The sequence below is a fragment of the Trachemys scripta genome, chromosome 14 (genome assembly GCF_013100865.1).
Source record: "Trachemys scripta elegans isolate TJP31775 chromosome 14, CAS_Tse_1.0, whole genome shotgun sequence".
Lineage (NCBI taxonomy): Eukaryota > Metazoa > Chordata > Testudines > Emydidae > Trachemys > Trachemys scripta.
This window is the reverse complement of record NC_048311.1, coordinates 750,124-770,025: the sequence shown is the minus strand read 5'-3', so window position 1 is coordinate 770,025 and position 19,902 is coordinate 750,124. Positions and strand designations below refer to the sequence as shown.

The 19,902-nt window shown below is 44.0% G+C and overlaps 1 protein-coding gene and 2 pseudogenes across 1 annotated transcript; 1 reads left to right on the top strand and 2 right to left on the bottom strand.

Moving 5' to 3' along the window:
- Nucleotides 1-334: 334 nt before the first annotated feature.
- Nucleotides 335-1,659, bottom strand: LOC117887490 (annotated as a pseudogene).
- Nucleotides 1,660-11,796: 10,137 nt separating this feature from the next.
- On the bottom strand, nt 11,797-14,599 carry LOC117887486 (annotated as a pseudogene).
- A 2,046-nt stretch (nt 14,600-16,645) lies between these two features.
- Nucleotides 16,646-17,566, top strand: LOC117887416 (olfactory receptor 14A16-like). Its single transcript, XM_034790019.1, has one exon. The coding sequence runs from the start codon at nt 16,646-16,648 to the stop codon at nt 17,564-17,566; it is 921 nt and encodes a 306-aa protein (XP_034645910.1).
- The last annotated feature ends 2,336 nt before the right edge of the window (nt 17,567-19,902 follow it).

Below are 19,902 nucleotides of genomic sequence, written 5' to 3'. Positions count from 1 at the left end.
TAACTCTCTATTTCTTGGCTTTCCAAAGTTTAAATTTTGCAGTACAACACAATGTTCTGGAAGGGTCTGAACTATCACTGGGCAACCTTAACTCTGTGTTAACAAAGTGTTGTTGTTTTTTGGCCATATATAGCTTGATCGATCAATCAATTCTTGTCTGATTTACACTTGTGTAAACCTAGAGTAATTCCACTGACTTCAGTTAATTTAATCTGCATTATTACCACTGTAAACACAGCATTTTGTATAAAAAAGATTGCACATCACCTTCCCATGGAGACAATAATGTCATCATTTCATTATATCTGTAAGGAAACACAGAATGAAACCATGGTCATGGGAGATATCTGGAAATTTTATTTTTGGTGAATAACCTCCATTCAGTTAGTTTCTTCCAGGCACCTTTGATCTCCTTGTTCCTCATGCTGTAGATGATCGGATTCATCAGAGGAGGCACCACGGAATAAAGCACACTCACCACAAGATCCAGACCCGATGGAGAGTGGGAGGTGGGCTTCACCTTAGCAAAAACAGCAGTGCAAAATAACAAGGAGATAACAATGAGGTGAGGAAGTCAGGTGGAGAAAGCTTTATGCCAACCCTGCTCAGAGGGAATTCTCAGCACTGTTTTGAAGATCTGAACATATGACACAATTATAAAACCAAAGCAGCTTAAGCCTAAGAATATGTTAAAGGAAAGAATCACAGTTTTACCAAGGTACAGGTCAGAGCAGGCCAGCTTGAGTATTTGGGGGATTTCACAGTAGAACTGACCCACCATGTTGCCTCCACAGAAGGTTATTCCAAATGTGTTCCCAGTGTGCAGTATACAAAGGAGAATTCCAGTGATCCAGGCACTGGCTGCCATTTGGACACAAGCTCTCCTGTTCATTATAATCTCATAGTTCAGTGGTTGGCAGATGGCGACATATCGTCGTACGTCATGATGGTGAAAAAAGCAAAGTCAACCGCAGTGAAGAAGATGAAGAGAAAGACTTGGGTAACACATCCAGCATAAGAAATTAACCTGGTGTTTAGCAGGGAGTTGGCCACCGACTTGGGGACAGTGAGGGAGATGGACCAAGTTCTAAGAGGGACAGATTCATCAGGAAGAAGTACATGGGGGTGTGAAGGTGATGGTCAAGCAGTGCAAGAATGATAAGAAGGAGAAGGGGGGGAGGGATAGCTCAGTGCTTTGAGCATTGGCCTGCTAAACCCAGGGTTGTGAGTTCAATCCTTGAGGGGGCCACTTGGGGATGTGGGGCAAAATCAGTACTTGGTCCTGCTAGTGAAGGCAGGGGGCTGGACTTGATGACCTTTCAAGGTCCCTTCCAGTTCTAGGAGATGGGATATCTCCATTAAAAAAAAAAAAATTCCTGTCAGGGATACCAGGTAAATCCCTAGAAACAGGATAAAGTGAAAAATACACAGCCCCCAAAAATCAGAGAATCCCAGAAGAAAGAACTCATTCACAGTGGTTCGGTTGGACATTTTCTTTCTCAGTACATCATGTGCTGCCTGGGGAGGGGTAAAGACAAGGGCAATGTCAGGAGAGACCATTCCTCACCTGTAATAATCTCACCAGTAGTGAACTGCATTGTGACACCAGTGTAAATTGCCACAGCTCCCTTACAGTCGACCAGTGTCCATTTCCACCATCTGAGGTTCTGGTCCCAGATGCGGCTTGATAAAATGCCATGTAAATATGGAACCAATTGCAATCCAAACCCTACAACCTTAGGAACGACGGTCCTCCTATTGCGACAATGGAGAGCTATTTTACGAGAGGAGAGTGAGGCTACTTCTACACTATGAACCTGGGGAGTGATTCCCAGCTTGGGTCCATGTCCTTGAGATGGCCCGATGGGAGCTGGCACAAGTATAAATCCTCTATAGCCATGCTAGCATGAGCAGCCACGCTGAGTAGGTGGCCCCGACGTTGAGACAAGCTTGTACGTGGCATGACGAAGCTATGATGCCGCCCATGCTACTTCAGCTGCACTGTGATATATACTCATCCATCTAGCACAAGCGCATGCACGTGAGCTGGGGAATCACAGCCCTAGCTTGTAATGTAGATGTAGCCTAAAAGAATTTGTCTTGTTTAGCTGAGCAAAAAGTCGGCTGAGAGGGGATGTAGTCGCTCTCTATAAATAGATCAGGGGGATAAACACCAGGGAGAGAGAAGAGCTATTGATGCTAAAGGAGAATACTGGCACAGGAACTAATGCGGATAAGCGAGCCATGAGTAAATTTAGGCTGGAGATGAGAAGTAGATTTTTCCCCAGCAGAAGAGGGCTGAACTAGAGCTAACATTTATTCCTTAAAAAAAAAAAAAAACTTTAGATACTACTTTTCAAAAGAAAATGCAAATAGGACTCCTGAGCATAGACAATACTATTTTATACTTAGGCTTAGCAGTTTTTAATTTATATTTATATATAATTTGGACTGATAATATTGATTTTTATAATTAAATATTTTTTCTATTTTTATCCGTTTAAATTTTCACAGTTGCAGGAAATTATGGAGGGATCAGACAATAGTTATTTAATGACAGTACATGTTGAGTTTCAAAAAATTAAAACTTGAGAACTGTGAAAGCACAATGTTTCAACATGACGTGAAGATATAGAAAGTCAATAAGCTTACATCAAACACTCATAAGTTCTCAAGCAGTATTTTTCTTACTTTGCCTCACTGGAAATGTTGATTGTTGAAGGAAATATTTTTTCACTGGCTTTGTGTGTATGTTGAAATCAACATTTACAAATATTTACTGATAAAAATCTAATCCTTCCAAGACTACTTATAGAGGTAGCAATAGAAAGAGGATTGCATAGACAAGACAAGACCATAACAATGAACTATTAGTTTAGTTTTCCTAAAAGATTAAAGCAGCGGTCTGCATTGTGCATAATTCTCATTCAAGTGGTGCACGTGAACAAGAAATAATAAACAGAGTGTTTTTTACAAAAAATCTTGAAGTCCTTGAGCTATATTGTCCTCTCCATTATACCAGATACATGCCACCGTAACTCCACTGATTTCAGTGGGGTTACATCACTGCAAAAATGGTACAATTGGGTGGACAGTTTTTATTCTGTCTTTATTCAGGCAAAACTCATAGTGGAGGAAATTCTGGTATCAGGGGTGAAGCCAAAATAACACCAATGACTTCAGCTTTACTCTGCTGTTTCTCAGATGCCAGTCTGGCCCAACCAGAGTCTTGCTTGATTAAACACTTATAAGCAACTCAAAATTTGGCTCCTAAATAGACTTCTTCAGCAATTTATAACCATAGATCAATACATCAGCTGCATATATTCCAAACCCAATTGTCTTCTCTCACGTACCTTGGAGAAAGGCAAAAATGATACCCAGAAATACAGACCTGGAGCCAATTCAAGGTGTGAATATTCCTCTCATTCACAAAAGCACCTCAAAGGTGGTAAGAAAAATAAGCCACCACACTGTTTTGGCTTCACTCTAGGAGAAGGCAGACCCTCTGCAGGTTTTGCAGAGCCGCCACTTTTTCACCAAAGATAGGTAATAATAATATTGGGTGTGTTCAGAGGGCAATATAAATAAATATTCTCATATAAGAGAATTGGCAGCAGCCCTACACATTCCTGAAATGTTACAGTGATGGATATAGTTCAGACAGAAGATTCAAGACAGTGGGGCAACAGATTATGTATGGGAATAAAGCGATAGATCATGCAAGTGCCTCAGCAGCAAGAAGCCAGCAGATTTCCAATGGTGCCCATGTTTCCGTTTCAGTGATAGGAGCTGGTTGTGGGAGGGGTTTGTAGACACCCCCTCCACTATGTGCATTGCCAATCCGAGCTCATATTCCTAAATGTGGAAACTGATGTCTTGGCCCACAAAGTGTTTTGTTCTCATTGCCAAACTCAGATCTGGTTCCTTGTTTTGTAACATCACTATATACAGTATACCATCTAAATTGGGACCAGTGAGATATATGGGACATAACGGTGTTGTGTTTGTGTGTGAGAGCCTGTGAGTGTGTGTCTATGATTGTTTTTGTGCTGGGGGAAACAGTGTGTTTGGTGCATTTAGGCTGGTGTGTTAGAGTGAGTGTTTGCATGTTGGATAGTGTACGTGTGCCTGCTAGTGTGAAGTGTGAGTGAGCATCATGGTGTGTGTGTGTGCATCAGTCTATGGAAGATACTGCATGGGTGTTTGTGTGAGAGTTTGCCTGTGTGTTTAAATAGCAACAATTGAACCCAATAAAAGTTACCAGGTGAATCAACAAGTCAAACACAATTTTGTATCAGGTTCCATTTTAAACAAAATCTAAACATTTTGTTTCAATGTTGACCATGTTTTAAAGTAAAATTAAGGAAAAAGTTAAAAGTTTTTTTGTACTAGAAAATCAAAATGTTTCATTCCAAAAAGGTCAATTATTTTACACTTCAACTGACAATGCCACTTTTTTAACCTCTGACCAGCGCAAATTTTGTGGTCCATTTTAAGAATGGGCTTAATTCTTCTCACACACTCATGTAAATCCTGATTATTTCCATTGAATCTACTCTTGCGTCAGTGGATTTAATGTAATTTATATCAGTCTAAACTAGGAGCTGAACTTTTCTCTGGCAGCTTGATCAACATGCCCAGTTTTTTTTAACTGTTTATTTAGGAAGTTTTAACAAGTTTACAAATCATTGCCATGTAAACATCAGAAACAAAACAATCATTACAACAGTGAACTTTGGTTTAAAGATACATCATATCGGAATATAGTCACCAAATCTTTCTATTTAACAGGTTGTTACCATATTAGAGAGTGAGGATCATTAGAATTCCTTCGTCATTTCTGGTGATTTTATTAAATTGAGTGAAATTTCTGTATTCACATATTTAACAGAACAGGTTTGTCTATCAAATGTTCATATGCAAAGCAATTGGACAGGTGTGCTGGGATTTTTTTGCAGGTGAATATTATTTGAGCACTGAATAAGAGGTGGGTAAAGCCAGAATTCCTGGACTGTATTTCCAGCTCCGGGAGAGGTGTTGATTTTAGTGGGTTACAGCAGGGGTGAACTGAGAATCAGGATTCCTGTTTTTTCTTTGAAGCTCTGGGGGGAAGTTTAGTTGAGTAGTTAGAAAAGCAGGAAGGGATCCAGAATGTCTTTCTCTCACAGCGAGCATGGAAATCTGGCTAGAACGGGCGACGAAGCATCAGGAGTCCTGAGCTGTATTCATCACTCAAGTTTACTGTGTAATTATGGTTGAGGTTTGGTCACATCCAGGCGAAATGCTGCTCCCATTTAGAGCAGTATAAATGGGGAGTAATTCCATGGTATACAGTGAAATTACCCCACATTCACAGCAGTGCCCCTGACAGCAGAATCTGGCCAGCAAGACCCCTGATTCCCCTTGGTAAACTGAGGATAGTAACATTTATACAATGTTATACAGAGTTTGCCCACCTCTGGGTGACAGAGGTATACAAATTCTTCAAAAGCAATTATTCCTAATTCTTCTCTCCATCACCCTGGTACAAATTAGGAGTAACTGCACTGAAGTCCACTGAGCTGATTCTACTTTCTCTCACCCCAGTGTAAATCAGGAGTAAAGCCATTCGAGTCAATGAGACTGTTTTCCCCCTCTCATTCCCATATTACACCAATCTTCACAAGCTAAGGGTCTGACCCCAGGAAATTAACGTGGTTTTCACACAAGGAGAGTTATTTTACTGATCTAATCCTGCCCCTTGCTCTTGTCCCTCTCTCTGCAACCCTCACACAAAGTCATGAGAAAGAATATGTCCAACCGAACCACCATGACTCATTTCCTTCTGCTCGGATTCTCTGATGTTCGGGAGCTGTACATTTTGCACTTTGTGGTGTTTCAACTGATTTATCTGGCAGCCCTGATGGGGAATCTTCTTATCTTCATGGCCATCGCCTTCGACCACCCACTTCACACCCACATGTACTTCTTCCTGATGAATCTCTCCATCATAGACCTTGGCTCCATCTCTGTCATCGTCCCCAAGTCCATGGTCAACTCCCTCATGAACACCAGGGCCATTTCCTATGCTGGATGTGTTCATATATAAAGCAATTGGACAGGTGTGCTGGGATATTTTTGCTGGAGAATATACTTTGAGCACTGAATAAGAGGTAACCAAATATCTAAGTATCTATTTGTCCTCTGTCTATTTTTGTAATACGTAATTGTTGTGTTAATTTTTCCATAACCAACCTCCCATATTGTTTTGAACTATTCCTCAATGTTTAGACTATATTTCATTTCCAATTGAGACGTTACTAATAACTGAGCAGTTACTAGCAGATCAGAGGTTAATTGTTCATTTCCTGTTGTGTGACCATTTCCACCAGTCAGTCCCAGGAGGATCACTAGAAGGTTATTAGATAATAAATAGCCAACAATTGGGTCATTTAGGTACAGATTACTTCCAATATCCTAACAACTGGACATGTCCAATGCATCAAATCTCCTCTTTCACCACAATTTCTCTAACATTTAGTCTGTATATATATAAATATATATTTCACCTGCCTGTGCGAGGTACCGTTCAAACAGTATTTTAAAGAAATTTTCTTGTATTGTGCTACAGACTGGAGTTGCTGGTCCTCTTTTCGAGATCAAACCCCATTCCTCTGCATGCTGGTTTTTTTCCACTGTTCCTTACAGGTCAGGTTTTCTAAACCTTTGATCATTTTTGTTGGTCTCCCTTGAACTCTCTCCAATCTTTCTTAAAGTGTGGCACCCAGAACAGGACACCATACTCCAGCTGAGGCCTCAACAGTGCCAAGTAGAGTGGGACAATTACCTCCTGTGTCTTACATATGACATTCCAGTGCTTCACCAACCTCCTAGTGAAAAAGTTTTTCCTAATATCCAACCTAAACCTCCCCCACTGCAACTAGAGACCATTACTCCTTCTTCTGTCATCTGGTACCACTGAGAACAGATTTCAATGGGATGTAGATGCCTAGTTGCTTCTGAAAAACCTACTAGGTGCCAAAATACTCCTGGGGCCTGGATGCATAAAGAGGACCAGGCATCGTGACTCGCAATGCGGCAACACCTAAAGTTTAGACACCTAGAAAATCACTGGGACAACAATAGGGTCAGACACAGCCTGAGTCAGGCTCCCGGGTTCCCTATATAACAGACAGGGAGAGACAGACACCTAAGAATGTGAGTCAAAAATTCCAGCACACTAGGAGGGGAGACGACTGAGCTAGCCGCTGGGAGATGCCGAGGAGAGGAGTGTGTGCTAGCTCAGAGAGAGATGAATAAGTCCAGTCAGGGAGGCCCCTGTGTCTGCTAGAGAATCATGAACCAGGGGAAGATAGGCACATACTCTGTCCGGGGTCTGATCTGGTAGTACCCACTACTTGATGACATCAAATGGATACTCCCATCTAATCAAACATACCTTGCCCTCCAAAACACCAACCCAACAAAAATATCTGGAACAAACAAACAAATCAACCAACCAACAAAATACAGTACATCCTCGTCAGAATGAACCCCTGGGGATCCAAGCCATTTATTCGTTAAAGCCAGGGGTTCATTATAGCAAAAGAGCCCTGACACCGGGGACAGCGGCTGACACCTTGAGCCCATGGCCAAGGCGGAGGCTGACAGCTCTTCCGGCCTTGGTTCGGTAGTGGGAGCAGAGAGCTCCTCTGACCTCAGGGCCGTGGAGGGGGCAAAATCTTTACTCCCCATCCTGAAATAAGGAGAAGAGCCAGAGACCCCATATGTGACTTTGATATGGTAACTGATTTTATATGGAAAGTGCTCTGATACCATGGTGATGGGTGGCAGTACATAAGCCTCAGACAGATCGATCAATAGATGGAGGGGTATGTATGGGTATTGATGGATAGCTAGACATGATAAGTTCATGGAGGATAGGTCCATTAATGGCTATTAACCAAGAAAATCAGGCATGCAACCCTGTGCTCTGGGTGTCCCTAAGCCTCTGATTGCCAGATGCTGGAATTGGACAACACAGGATGGGTCACTCAATAATTGCCCTGTTCTGTTCATTCTGTACACACTAAAGGCAAAAGCCCCAGTTTCACTGAGACATGAGTCATAGCAAGCAAGTTTGAGGAGCTGGGGGATTTCACAGAAGAACTGATTCATCTCATTGTCTCCACAGAAGATTATTGCAAACGTGTTTCCAGTGTGCAGTGCAGAATTGAGAACCCCGCTGATCCAGATACTGGCTGCCATTTGGTCACAAGCTCTCCTGTTCATCATTGACTTGTAGTGCAGTGGCTGGCAGATGGTGAAGTATCAGTCGTATGCCATGATGTTCAGTAGAGAAGCTCAGCTGCAGCAAAAAAAGGAAGAGAAAGTATTGGGTGGCACATCCATAATATGTAATGGCCCTGGTGCTCATGAGGGAATTGGCAATGGACTTGGGAACGACAATGGAGATTGAGCTAAGGTCTAGGACGGACAGATTCTTCGGGAAGAAATACATGGGTATGTGAAGATGATGGTTGAGAGCTATGGCTGTGATGATGAGATGATTCCCAGTCAGGGCTGCCAGGTAAATGCCCAGAAACAGCAAGAAATGCAAAATTTGCATCTCCCGAATGTCAGAGAATCCCAGGAGGAGGAACTCGGCCACAGTGATTTGGTTGGACATTTTCTTCCTGTACATTATGTGATGGCTGTGAAGGGAAAGACAAGGGCAATGGCCAGGGTTCGGCTGCCATAAGTAGATGCCTTGCTGGAGCCCTAGACAGGGCCGGCTCAAGGGTTTTTGTCGCCCCAAGGAGCAAAAAAAAAAAAAAAAGCCGCCATCGCAAGCAGCGGCAGCTCTACCTCTGCTTCATTCTACGGCGGCAATTCGGAGGTAGGTCCTTCGCTCCGAGAGGCATTGATGGCATTGCTGTCTTAGGAGTCATTGGTCCTATCTATCTATCTATCTATCCACTGCCGTGATTGCTTGGTTCTCTCTCTCTCTCTCTCTCATGCCCCCGTCACCGTATTATCCAGCAGCCATTGCGGTGTGCCTTCGCTGGATGTCCTGAGTTGCTGGGTCTCTCTGCAGTTCCTAGCAGACATGGATCTACTCCACAGATAGGCGCTCTCTGCTCCCCTCCTTGGGCAGGCTTGGCTGATAGGTGATGGACTAAATGGGATGAGGGACTGAAAGCCTCTCCCAGTTCTAGAAATGGCCAGGCACAAGAAGGAGGAGAGTGGTGTGGGAAGGAAATGGTGGCCAGGGCTGGCCAAAGGATAGAATCAGGAGAGAATGTCTGGTGTTTGGAACTTTGACAGGAGGAAGCAGAGGTCGTGAGCTGATCCCTGGGGCTGGGGCTATATCAGGGGAGTGGAGCTGAGCAGAAGAGGGGACTGGTGGGCAAAGGGGTTCAACAGGAATCTGTGAGGAAGCTGAGTCAGGAACTCTGAGTGGAGAATTGGCTCTGGGCCATGGAGGGGGACTCTCAAAAAACAGGGACCGAGAGCGTCCGTGAGGTGGAGGGTTGGGAGAGGGGAGGAAGGGGATTAGGGGCTGGGCGGGGGGGGGTTGTTTCCACGTCTTTGCTGTGTGTGGCAGAGGGAAGGAGACACCCGGGGACTAGAGTAAGAGCGTTCAGGGGGTGGAGGATGCATCAGAGGCTGGAGTCAAAGGGCCTGAATCTCTTCTCCCTGAAACCAGACATACTCCAGTGTAACACCATGGACTACCCCTGAGATGAGTGATGGGGGAATCAGCCCCATTGACTCCAGTGGGGTTACTCCTGATTTACACCAGGGTGACTGAGTGGGAAATCAATTGACTGCAGTGGAGTATTTTTAACTTTTCTTACAGTTGGTGCATTTTGGTGCTGATTCATTGTGCGTAGCTAGAGATCAAAGCGGGGCTCAGATCCTCATGCAGGGTCTCCAAAGCTCAAGGGACAACTCAGCAGAGTGCAGTCCACCCACTGACCCTCAGGGGGAAATAAAGTGACAGTGTTATTAGCCACAGTGTTTAGTTCTCAGTTAGGCGTGTCAGTCTTTGAAGTGCTTGGAGTCACGGCAAACGGATTGCACTGTGCATGTGCCTGGTGAGAGGAGGAGATGGTTGAAAGCTGTTTCTGACTTGCAGCCCCATAGCTGATGAAAGGAGAATGTTCTGGCCAAGAAACCTAGGCCCTGTGAGTCAAAATCTAATCCTGGGCAGAAATCTGTGCCTAAAAACAGGAGGCATCTGCCTCTGTTGAAGGGTTTCTAATCTTGGGGAACTACCCTTGAGCACAGCTGAATATTGAGAAGGTGCTGAAACTATTTTTGAAATGAAAATAAATAACCCATGCACATGCTCACTGGGAGGTGTGGGGGATGATGGGGGTGGAAGAGTTGGTGGAAAAGGAAGGAGGAGTTTGTGGGGCAGTGAGAGGAGGGGTGATTATGGGGAGCAGGATAAATGAGGAGGTGGGATAGGAGACAGGTTGGGGGTTAAGAGACGGGGAGGGGTGGGGCACTGGGAAGGGGAACATGAGGGTCAGTGACAGCAGCCTGGGGGAATATTGGGGACAGGGGCACCTGACAGCCTCACATTCCCCTCCCATGTATGTGCCAATATCTGGAGGTTCCCAATCCATCTATGGGAGTCCAACACTACCTGCTCCCCCCACGTGATCTTGAGGGATTTGTCCTTGCCCTTCTGGAGGGCTTAACCTCTCTCCCTTACCCCTTCCTCATGTGTGCCGGGTCTAGGGAAGCGCCACCTCTTGGAGTGTGAAGCTGAGAAGAGTCACATGGAAAGCATGCACCAACAATACCGTGAAGACCCTGCTGGCCCTGGGGTAACTGGTACGAGTGATACAGTTCACACCTCTCGGAGCTATTGATTCTGGCTGCACCATCTCCTAGAAGAGTATTCACTCAGCTCAGAACAGCTAATTAAGATTAACAGGCCACTTCTCTGAGCCTCCAATGTGGCAGATGGATGCATCCAACTTTGTGCTGCACATATGGAGAGGTTCTGGGGGTGGATGTGAAGGGAACCGAGACAGGCACAGAAGAGAGTTCCTGTCCAGAAAAACATGGTGGTACTGAAAAGAGCCTTTAGCTTCTCTTGTCCTCCATATCCATTGCTATCTACAGCTGACACAAGGACCACTTACTCCTACTAACATTTTTCTTTCTCTTCAAACAGCTAGAAAATTAAATAGCCAAAAACTTCATTGAAACAGAGTTAGGATCTGCCAGTGAGAGCTCGTGCCCATCCAGAAAGTCCCGTTCAGCAAAACTCAAGTTTCAGAAAACCAGGACATACAGAATTATGGTAAGATAAGGTAAGGTAAATGCCCACATAACCTTAACTCAGCCCCCTTTGGGCAATGCCCCACAACACCCGTAACACCCACACTCAGGCTGTGCCTTATCACTGCAATGGACAGGCACTACCAGCGCTTGCCCTATGCTTGAACACTGTGTCTGAATTATCACTGGGCAACCTCAACTCTGTGTTAACACAGGATTTTGTGGGTTTTTTTTTTTTTTTTGCCATTTATAACTAGATCGATCCATCTATTCTTATCTGATTTACACTGGTGTAAACCTAGAGTAACTCCACTGACTTCAGTGAATTTAGTCTTGATTATTACCACTGTAAACACAGCATTTTGTATAAAAAAGATTGCACATCATTTTCCCATTGAGGCAATAATGTCATCATTTGATTATATCAGTAAGAAAACACAGAATGAAACCATGGTGAAGAGAGAAATCTGTAAATTTAATTTTTGATGAATAACCTCCATCCAGTTAGTTTCTTCAGGGCACCTTTGATCTCCTTGTTCCTTGTGCTGTAGATGAGGAAGGCACCACAGAATAAAGCACACCTACCACAAGATCCAGACCGGATGGAGAGCGGGAGGTGGGCTTCACGTAAGCAAAAACAGCAGTGCAAAATAACAAGGAGACCACTGTGAGGTGAGGAAGACATGTGGAGAAGGCTTTATGCCAACCCTGCTCAGAGTGGATTCTCAGCACTATTTTGAAGATCTGAACATATCACACGATTATAAAACCAAAGCAGCTTAAGCCCAAGAATAGGTTAAAGGAAAGAACCACAGTTTCAACAAGGTACAGGTCAGAGCAGGCCAGCTTGAGTATTTGGGGGATTTCACAGTAGAACTGACCCACCATGTTGCCACCACAGAAGGTTATTGCAAATGTGTTCCCAGTGTGCAGTGTAGAAAGGATAATTCCAGTGATCCAGGCACTGGATGCCATTTGGACACAAGCTCTCCTGTTCATTGTCATCTCACAGTGCAGTGGTTGGCAGATGGTGACGTATGAGTCATACGCCATGATGGTGAGAAAAGCAAAGTCAACTGCAGTGAAGAAGATGAAGAGAAAGACTTGGGTAATACATCCAGCATAAGAAATTGACGTGCTGTTTAACAGGGAGTTGGCCACAGACTTGGGAACAGTGAGGGAGATAGATCGAAGGTCTAAGAAAGACAGATTTATCAGGAAGAAGTACATGGGGGTGTGAATGTGATGGTCAAGCAGTGCAAGGATGATCAGAAGGAGATTCCCTGTCAGGGATACCAGGTAAATCCCTAGAAACAGCACAAAGTGTAAAATACGCAGCCACCGAACATCAGAGAATCCCATTATATATATTTAACCTGGCTGTGTGAGGTACCATTCAAACAGTATTTTAAATAAATTTTCTTGTATTGTGCTATAGACTGAGGTTGCTGGTCCTCTTTTCAGGTCAAATCACATTCCTCTGCTTTTCACTGTTCCTCATAGGTCAGGTTTTCTAAACCTTTGATCATTTTTGTTTGTCTCTTCTGAACTCTTTCCAATCTGTTCACATCTTTCTTAAAGTGTGGCACCCAGAACCAGACACAGTACTCCAGCTGAGGCCTCACCAGTGCCAAGTAGAGCGAGACAATTACCTCCCATGTCTGTTGTGGAAGCAGAGAAAAGAACTGACAGAAGGGAACTGTAATGCATGACGTTTGTTAGCAAGAGTCAGGCTAACTGTAACCCTGATAACGCGAGATTTGTAGAAGCGAGGATTGTGTGAGGCGGGTGAGAAAGAGCTGTGTAAGAAGTTATGATGACCTCAGCATAGATAAAGTGTAGAAGACCTTGGGTAGATAAGGTATAGAAAATAATTGTATGTTGGCAAGAGTCAAAACAACTGAAGAAATGAAATATCAAGATGGCCTATGTATAAACAAAAATGCTGCTGTCCCTCATTATTTTTGTAATGAAAGGTATAAATGCTTGCTGTAATTGGTTACCAGAGAGAGAGACCTGTTTAGCTCTCTCCCTCTGCACATGTGAGAGTTAATAAACATCTGACTTGCTGTACCAAAACAAATAGTGAGAACTCAGTTTTTCTCCGACACTTACATACGACATTCTTTTTAATGCACTCCAAATGGTATTAACCTTTTTCGCAACTACATCACATTGTTGACTCATATTCAATTTGTGAACCATTCTAGCCCCGAGATCCTTTTCAACAATGCCAGCACCTAGTGAATGATTCCCCATTTTGTAGTTGTACATTTGATTTTTCCTTGGTAAGAGAAGAACTTTGCACTTGTCTTTATTGAATTTCCTCTTGTTGATTTTAGACCAATTCTCCAATTTGTCAAGGTCATTTCGAATTCTGATCCTGCCCTCAAAAGTGTTTGCCACCCTTTCCAGTTTGGTGTCACATGCAAGTTTTATAAGCATATTCTCTCCTCCGTTATCCAAGTCGTTAAGAAAAATCTTGAATAATAGTCTTAAAAATGCCACCAGAAAAGTGTTGCAGGTTTTGATCGTAAAACTATGGGTGGAGATTTTCACCTAGGGGCCTGGAATGACCAATTCCCATTAAAAATAATTGGAATTTTGGTGGCCAAATATCTATAGGCAACCTTGAAAATCCCATCACTGGTCATGTTGGCCCCTCCAGGAACACAAAATAGCCTACATCACCATGAGAGAAGTGGAGTTGTGTTACCCTGAGGTGTTGCCTAATTCAGCTAAAATCTCCCGGAATTAATTTCAATAAATCTGGTCAAAAACAGGAGAGAGGATCAGAATCCTCCTATACCTTTTCTTTTTTTTAATTCATAGAAATTTAGAATCTTTTTTTAAAAAATCTACCATTTTGTCAATTTTTAGAGACTGTTGTTCCTATTTTTGGTGGAGATCAAATTAGATTAATAGATTCCATGGCCAGAAGGGACCATAGTGACTGTCTAGTATGACGTCCTGTATCACCCAGCCCACAGAACATCCCCAAAATAATACCTAGAGCAGATCCTTTAGTAAAATATCCAATCTTGATTTGAAAATTGTCAGTGATGGAATCTACAAAATAAGTAATTAATAATAAACTAAGCGAGATATTCAAAGAGAATTAATGGAGCTGGGCACTCCTCTCCTGTCAAAGGCGAATGAGATTTAGACACACATGTCCAGTATGTTCCTTTGAATATTTCAGCCTGGATAATGAGAGCATGCATTTACTTTGCAGTAGATACAACTCTATGAGGGACAAAAACTCACCTTCCTCACGCCATACACCATTCACTGGCAGATGATAAGACTCCGCCATAGGCAGATTATTCAAGAACTGTCCTCTAAGGGGCCTCTTAAACTTTCCTCTGAATCAGGTGTTACTGGCCACTCTCAGGGACAGAATACTGGATTGGATGGTCAAAACCTCTTACCTAGTCAGACAGTTCCTATGACAAGCAGATGCTGTCAAATAAAATTGCAATGAATGTTGCATCCACATCAACTCAAATGCATTTAATTTAGCTTTAATTACTCATTATTAAAGCTGGTCAAAAATGAAAATTATTTTTTATGGGAAATGTCATTGTTTTGTAACATCCCATAATATTGCTTTTGGATGGGGGGGTGGGCAAAAAAATGAAACCGGAGACTGAAAAGTGTTTGGTTTTCAATAAACTTTGCTAGTAAAAATGCCACTTTACGGTAAATATTTTCTAGTTTTGGGAAAAGATTTCTGATATTGAAAACTTTCCCCCCCAAACCTGAAAAAATATACAAAAAAGTTTTCCATTTCCAGGTTTTCATAAAACCAAAAACGACTTCCCCCCACCATCACTACTCATTATGAATTATGAAGTAACTATTATCCCCATTGGACAGATGACAAACTGAGGAATGGAGCGGTGAAGGGACTGAACAAAGTCAGGGGAATAGCTGGGATCAGATCTCAGGACACGTTGACCCTTAGCTTTTTAATAATTAAGTAATTATCTGATAGTTGCGCCTGATATAAGAGGCCCTTTATATTATGTAAGACACAGTCTCCGCCCCAAAGAGCTTACAGTAGAAAAGATAGGCAAAGGGTGGGAGGGGAAAGACAGCCCTAGGGAATGACTTTCCCAAGGTAACACAGCAGGTCAGCGGCAGGGCTAGGAATTGATGCCAGAAGTTTGGAGTACATTCCTGTGTGCCCTTAGAGTTTGCCTCACAATCTTTCCTCTAGACCCTGCTGCTTTGTTTTAATTGTGATTATTTTAGTTTCTGAAATCTCTCCAGGGAAGTAGAGGGCAAGTCAAATTAAGTCTTGCCTCTGGGTCCTTGAGGGCTCCAGGGAGTGAGTCCGACAATCCCGTAGGAAACAGACATGGATAAATCACCTTCCTGCAGCACCAACGTTTTTGACACACAGCTCGTCTGCAGAGAGCACAGATCTCACTGTATTTACAGCAGCTCAGCCTCAGTATGAGGGGGGAACAGCCTCTCATAATACAGTAATAGGGCATTAGATATAGAGATAGATCGACAGAGCGGTGTGCATGGGGCTAGAGAGAGGGGGGTAACCAATTGCAGTCTGTAGCTGGAGGAGAGAAGACATCTCAGTCTGGGAGGATTCCACACAGTCCGGCACCGTAAGTTTGCTCTTGCTATGAAATATATTTGTGAAATATATTTGTGAGTTACAGAGTGGCATTTTAAGGAAGAAATTGTAAGTGCCAATAGATTTCTTTTTTCTTATTTTTTCTCTTACCTCAATTTGGGCATGGGAAACTGAGGCAGTCCAAAGCATTTACCTTAGGAAAGAGGGGGCAGAATATTCGTGCCTCAGTTTCATTCTAGTGGGCGTGGGGGAATTGATCAAATTGACACACATATTTTTTAGAATGGATCAAGGGTTTACATTACAATTGTCCAAAAATTGTGACAATCACTATTGGCTCATTGTTGCTTTTCTCTCTGTATTCCCCCGATTCCCCTCAGTAAACTGAGAATATTAACATTTATACACCATTATCCAGAGTTCGTTCACTTCTGGGTGACAGAGATATACAAATACCTCAAAAGCAATTTTTCCTAATTCTCCTCTCCATCACCCTGGTGTAAATTAGGAGTAACTGCACTGGAGTCCATTGAGCTGATTCTACTTTCTCTCACTCCAGTGTAAATCAGGAGTAACTCCGTTGGAGTCAGTGGAACTGTTTTCCCCATCCTCATTCCCATATTACACCAATCTTCACAAGCTAAGGGTCTGACTCAAGGAAATTCAGGTGGTTTTCACAAAAGGAGAGTTATTTTACTGATCTAATCCTGGCCCTTGCTCTTGTCCCTCCCTCTGCAACCATCGCACGATGTTCTGAGAAAGAAAATGTCCAACCGAACCACCGTGACCGAATTCCTTCTCCTGGGATTCTCTGATGTTCGGGAGCTGCAGATTTTGCACCTTGTGGGGTTTCTAGTGATGTACTTGGCAGCCCTGGTGGGGAATCTTCTAATCTTCATGGCCATCGCCTTCGACCACCACCTTCACACCCCCATGTACTTCTTCCTGATGAATCTGTCCATTCTAGACCTTGGCTCCATCTCTGTCACCGTTCCCAAATCCATGGCCAACTCCCTCATGAACACCAGGTCCATTTCCTATGCTGGATGTGTTGCCCAAGTCTTTTTCTTCCTCTTCTTTGTGACAGCGGATTTTTCCCTTCTCATTGTCATGGCGTATGACCGATATGTTGCCATCTGCCAACCACTGCACTATGAGACAATAATGAACAGCAGAGCTTGTGTCCAAATGGCAGCTGGTGCCTGGATCAGTGGGATTCTCAACTCTGTACTACACACCGGGAACACGTTTGCATTGACCTTCTGTGGAGGCAACATAGTGGATCAGTTCTTCTGTGAAATCCCCCAGATGCTGAAGCTCACCTGCTCTGACTCCTATCTGAGTGAAGCTGGGGTTATTGCATTTACTGTGTGTTTAGTTTTAGGCTGCTTTGTTTTTATGATTGTGTCATATGTTCAGCTCTTCAAATCAGTGCTCAGAATCCCCTCTGAGCAGGGACGACAAAAAACCATCTCCACCTGCCTTCCTCACCTCACTGTGGTCTCCTTGTTTGTTTTCTTTGCCTCCTTTGCCCACCTGAAACCCACCTCCAGCTCCCCATCTGCTCTGGATCTTGTGGCGGCTGTTCTTTATTCCGTATTGCCACCAATCGTGAATCCAATTATCTACAGCATGAGGAACAAAGAGATCAAAGCTGCCCTGAGGAGACTGACTGGGTGTAGGTAATTCACCAAGAATTAATTTTCTGTCTTTCTGTAATTAAAGTTTGCTTATGTAGCATCTTTAGGTATTCATTAATGTCATTTATTTACATAACCACACAGATTGCACACAAACACTTCTGAATTTGACCTAGTTGCACCAAAGCAAATCTAGATTAAGTCTGCTGATGTCACTCCCATTGGGGTGATTTACACCAGTAGAAAATCTGGTCCAGTTGTGGAGTAAATGGGTGTAAATTGTGTGCACGAGAGGAATCAGACTTTCATTTTGTGTCAAAACAATATCCGTTACACTGCTTGGCCACTAGTGCCTGTTCCATGGCCACTGAAAAGAATGATGGGAGTGGTCTTGCTTGTGTGTATAAATCAGGGAGTGGCTTAATTGGAACCAGAAGAGTCAGACTGGTGTAAGACTGGGGTAGGTGAGAAGACATTTAGGGTAAATCCTCAACACATCAGTGTAGTTCCATTGACTTTGGTGGCACAAAATCAAATTGCAGCATCTGTGGAGCTGACCTACTGCCTCCAGTGGAGATACATATACGTAGCCACAGACTGGGTACTGGGCCCATTGTCTTATAAACCACTGATCCTGGCCTAACCACTAGGTCAGGGACAAGAGGCCAAGCTGTGTTAGCTCACATGTACATTCGGGTGTGTGAGAGATGGAGAGACTGGTTAGAAATTACAGGGAGGTTTCTAACCACCAGTGGGGCGAGGTTCTGGAGCAGCCACACAATAGGAGTTCTGGGGGTCCAATGACTGAATTAGTTTGAAGATAGAGCTGGACACATGTCTGAGTGGGATTGTATGACGGGGCTGCTTGTGATGGTCTGGGGTAGGGCTCATCAGCCCTGGGGCTCAGTTGTGGCGTATGTCTTATGTTCCCAAAAGCTCAGGCTTCAGGGTCTCCTCTGACCACTAGCAGGGATCAGGAAGGGATTCCTCCCCCACCACCCAGTGTATTCGGGGATCATTTTTTAAATTTCTGAAGCATCGGGACAGCCCTAACTTGAAATGGGACATTGGGTGGGATGTGGCAGGGCTGTGAGGTGGCACCAAGCCATGCTCTCTCTCAGGTGCGTGCCTGGCTGGTTCTTGCCCACGTGTTCATGATCTCACTAATCACCATCTGGGGGTCAGGTAAGAATTTCTCCCCCGGTCAGATTGGCAGGGCCCTTAAAAGGGTTTCGCTTTCATCTCCAGAGTGTAGTGCAGGTCACTTGACAGGATTATCTGGGTGTATCCCAATAATTTCCCTGCCTTTGCGGGAACCACAAGCACTGGTGCACCTCAGTCTCTCCTATTCTCTGCCGGTGGCACAGAACTGTGTAGTCTCCAGAGGGCTGTGACACTTTGGTCTAATTTCAGTTGTTGGGTTTGGTGTTGGAGTACAGGAGATCCGACTGGGTGTTCTGGTCATTCCTCCTGGACTTGAACTCTATGACTCTGTGTCTTTATGGATGTGCAGGGACGGAGGAGAAGAGAAGGGGCTAGACAGAGAATAAACACTAGTAGAGTCCATGGCATTGCATTAGTACAACTGTCTGTGAGGCCCTGTCCTCCTGGCTGAGGGAGGTGACTCCAGTTCAGATGGAGTCCTTGACCTGTGAAGCTGTACAGTGTCGCAGTATAAATACCACCCATGGGCAGTGCATGTTATGAGTCCCCTCTGTGCCACACCTGAGGATCGGAGGCTGTTCCAGTGGCTGTCAGACAGACTGGTTCTTCAGCGCAAGCTGTAAAAGCTCATACTCTGGGCCCTAGATGTCTCTGTTTGAGTCCCCTGGGTGCCAGCCTAGATTAGATTGTGACCCTCGCATACATGCAAGCGGCCTGAGAACTTCAGGGGAACTTATTCCAGCACTAATCAGAGGCTGATGTTGCCTACCAAGCTACTGCAGAACAGCAGTGGGAGTGAGACCTAAGAGGGGAGGGGCTCCCTAGTGAGAGGAAGGGCAGGTTTATTCCCGGATCATCTCTGACTTGCCCATTCCTAGTCCCTCTGTAAGCTGCAGACCGAAGATACATGACATGGGCAGAGGTGTGTGTGTTACTCTCAGCTCAGGTTGGTAGAGCTGGTCAAAGTAACTTCTCATTGGGAAATGGTTTCCTCAACATGTTCATGACAGATGCCGCTATGTTTTTAGCTGAGTTAAACAATCTCCCAAAGGCTTGGAAAAATGTTATCCGTTTCTGCCCTCAACTATGTTGGCCACTGATGCATTGCCAGAATACCAGATATCCTGGTATTTGTGGGAAAGCTGTGGCCACGCCCCGGCCTGTGTGGTCCTGCCAGACAGTGTGACCTTGATTGAGTCCCTCATCCATGATACTGGA

Coding starts and splice junctions, on each gene's coding strand:
- LOC117887416 (XM_034790019.1), top strand. CDS start 16,646: ATGTCCAACCGAACCACCGTGACCGAATTCCTTCTCCTGGGATTCTCT.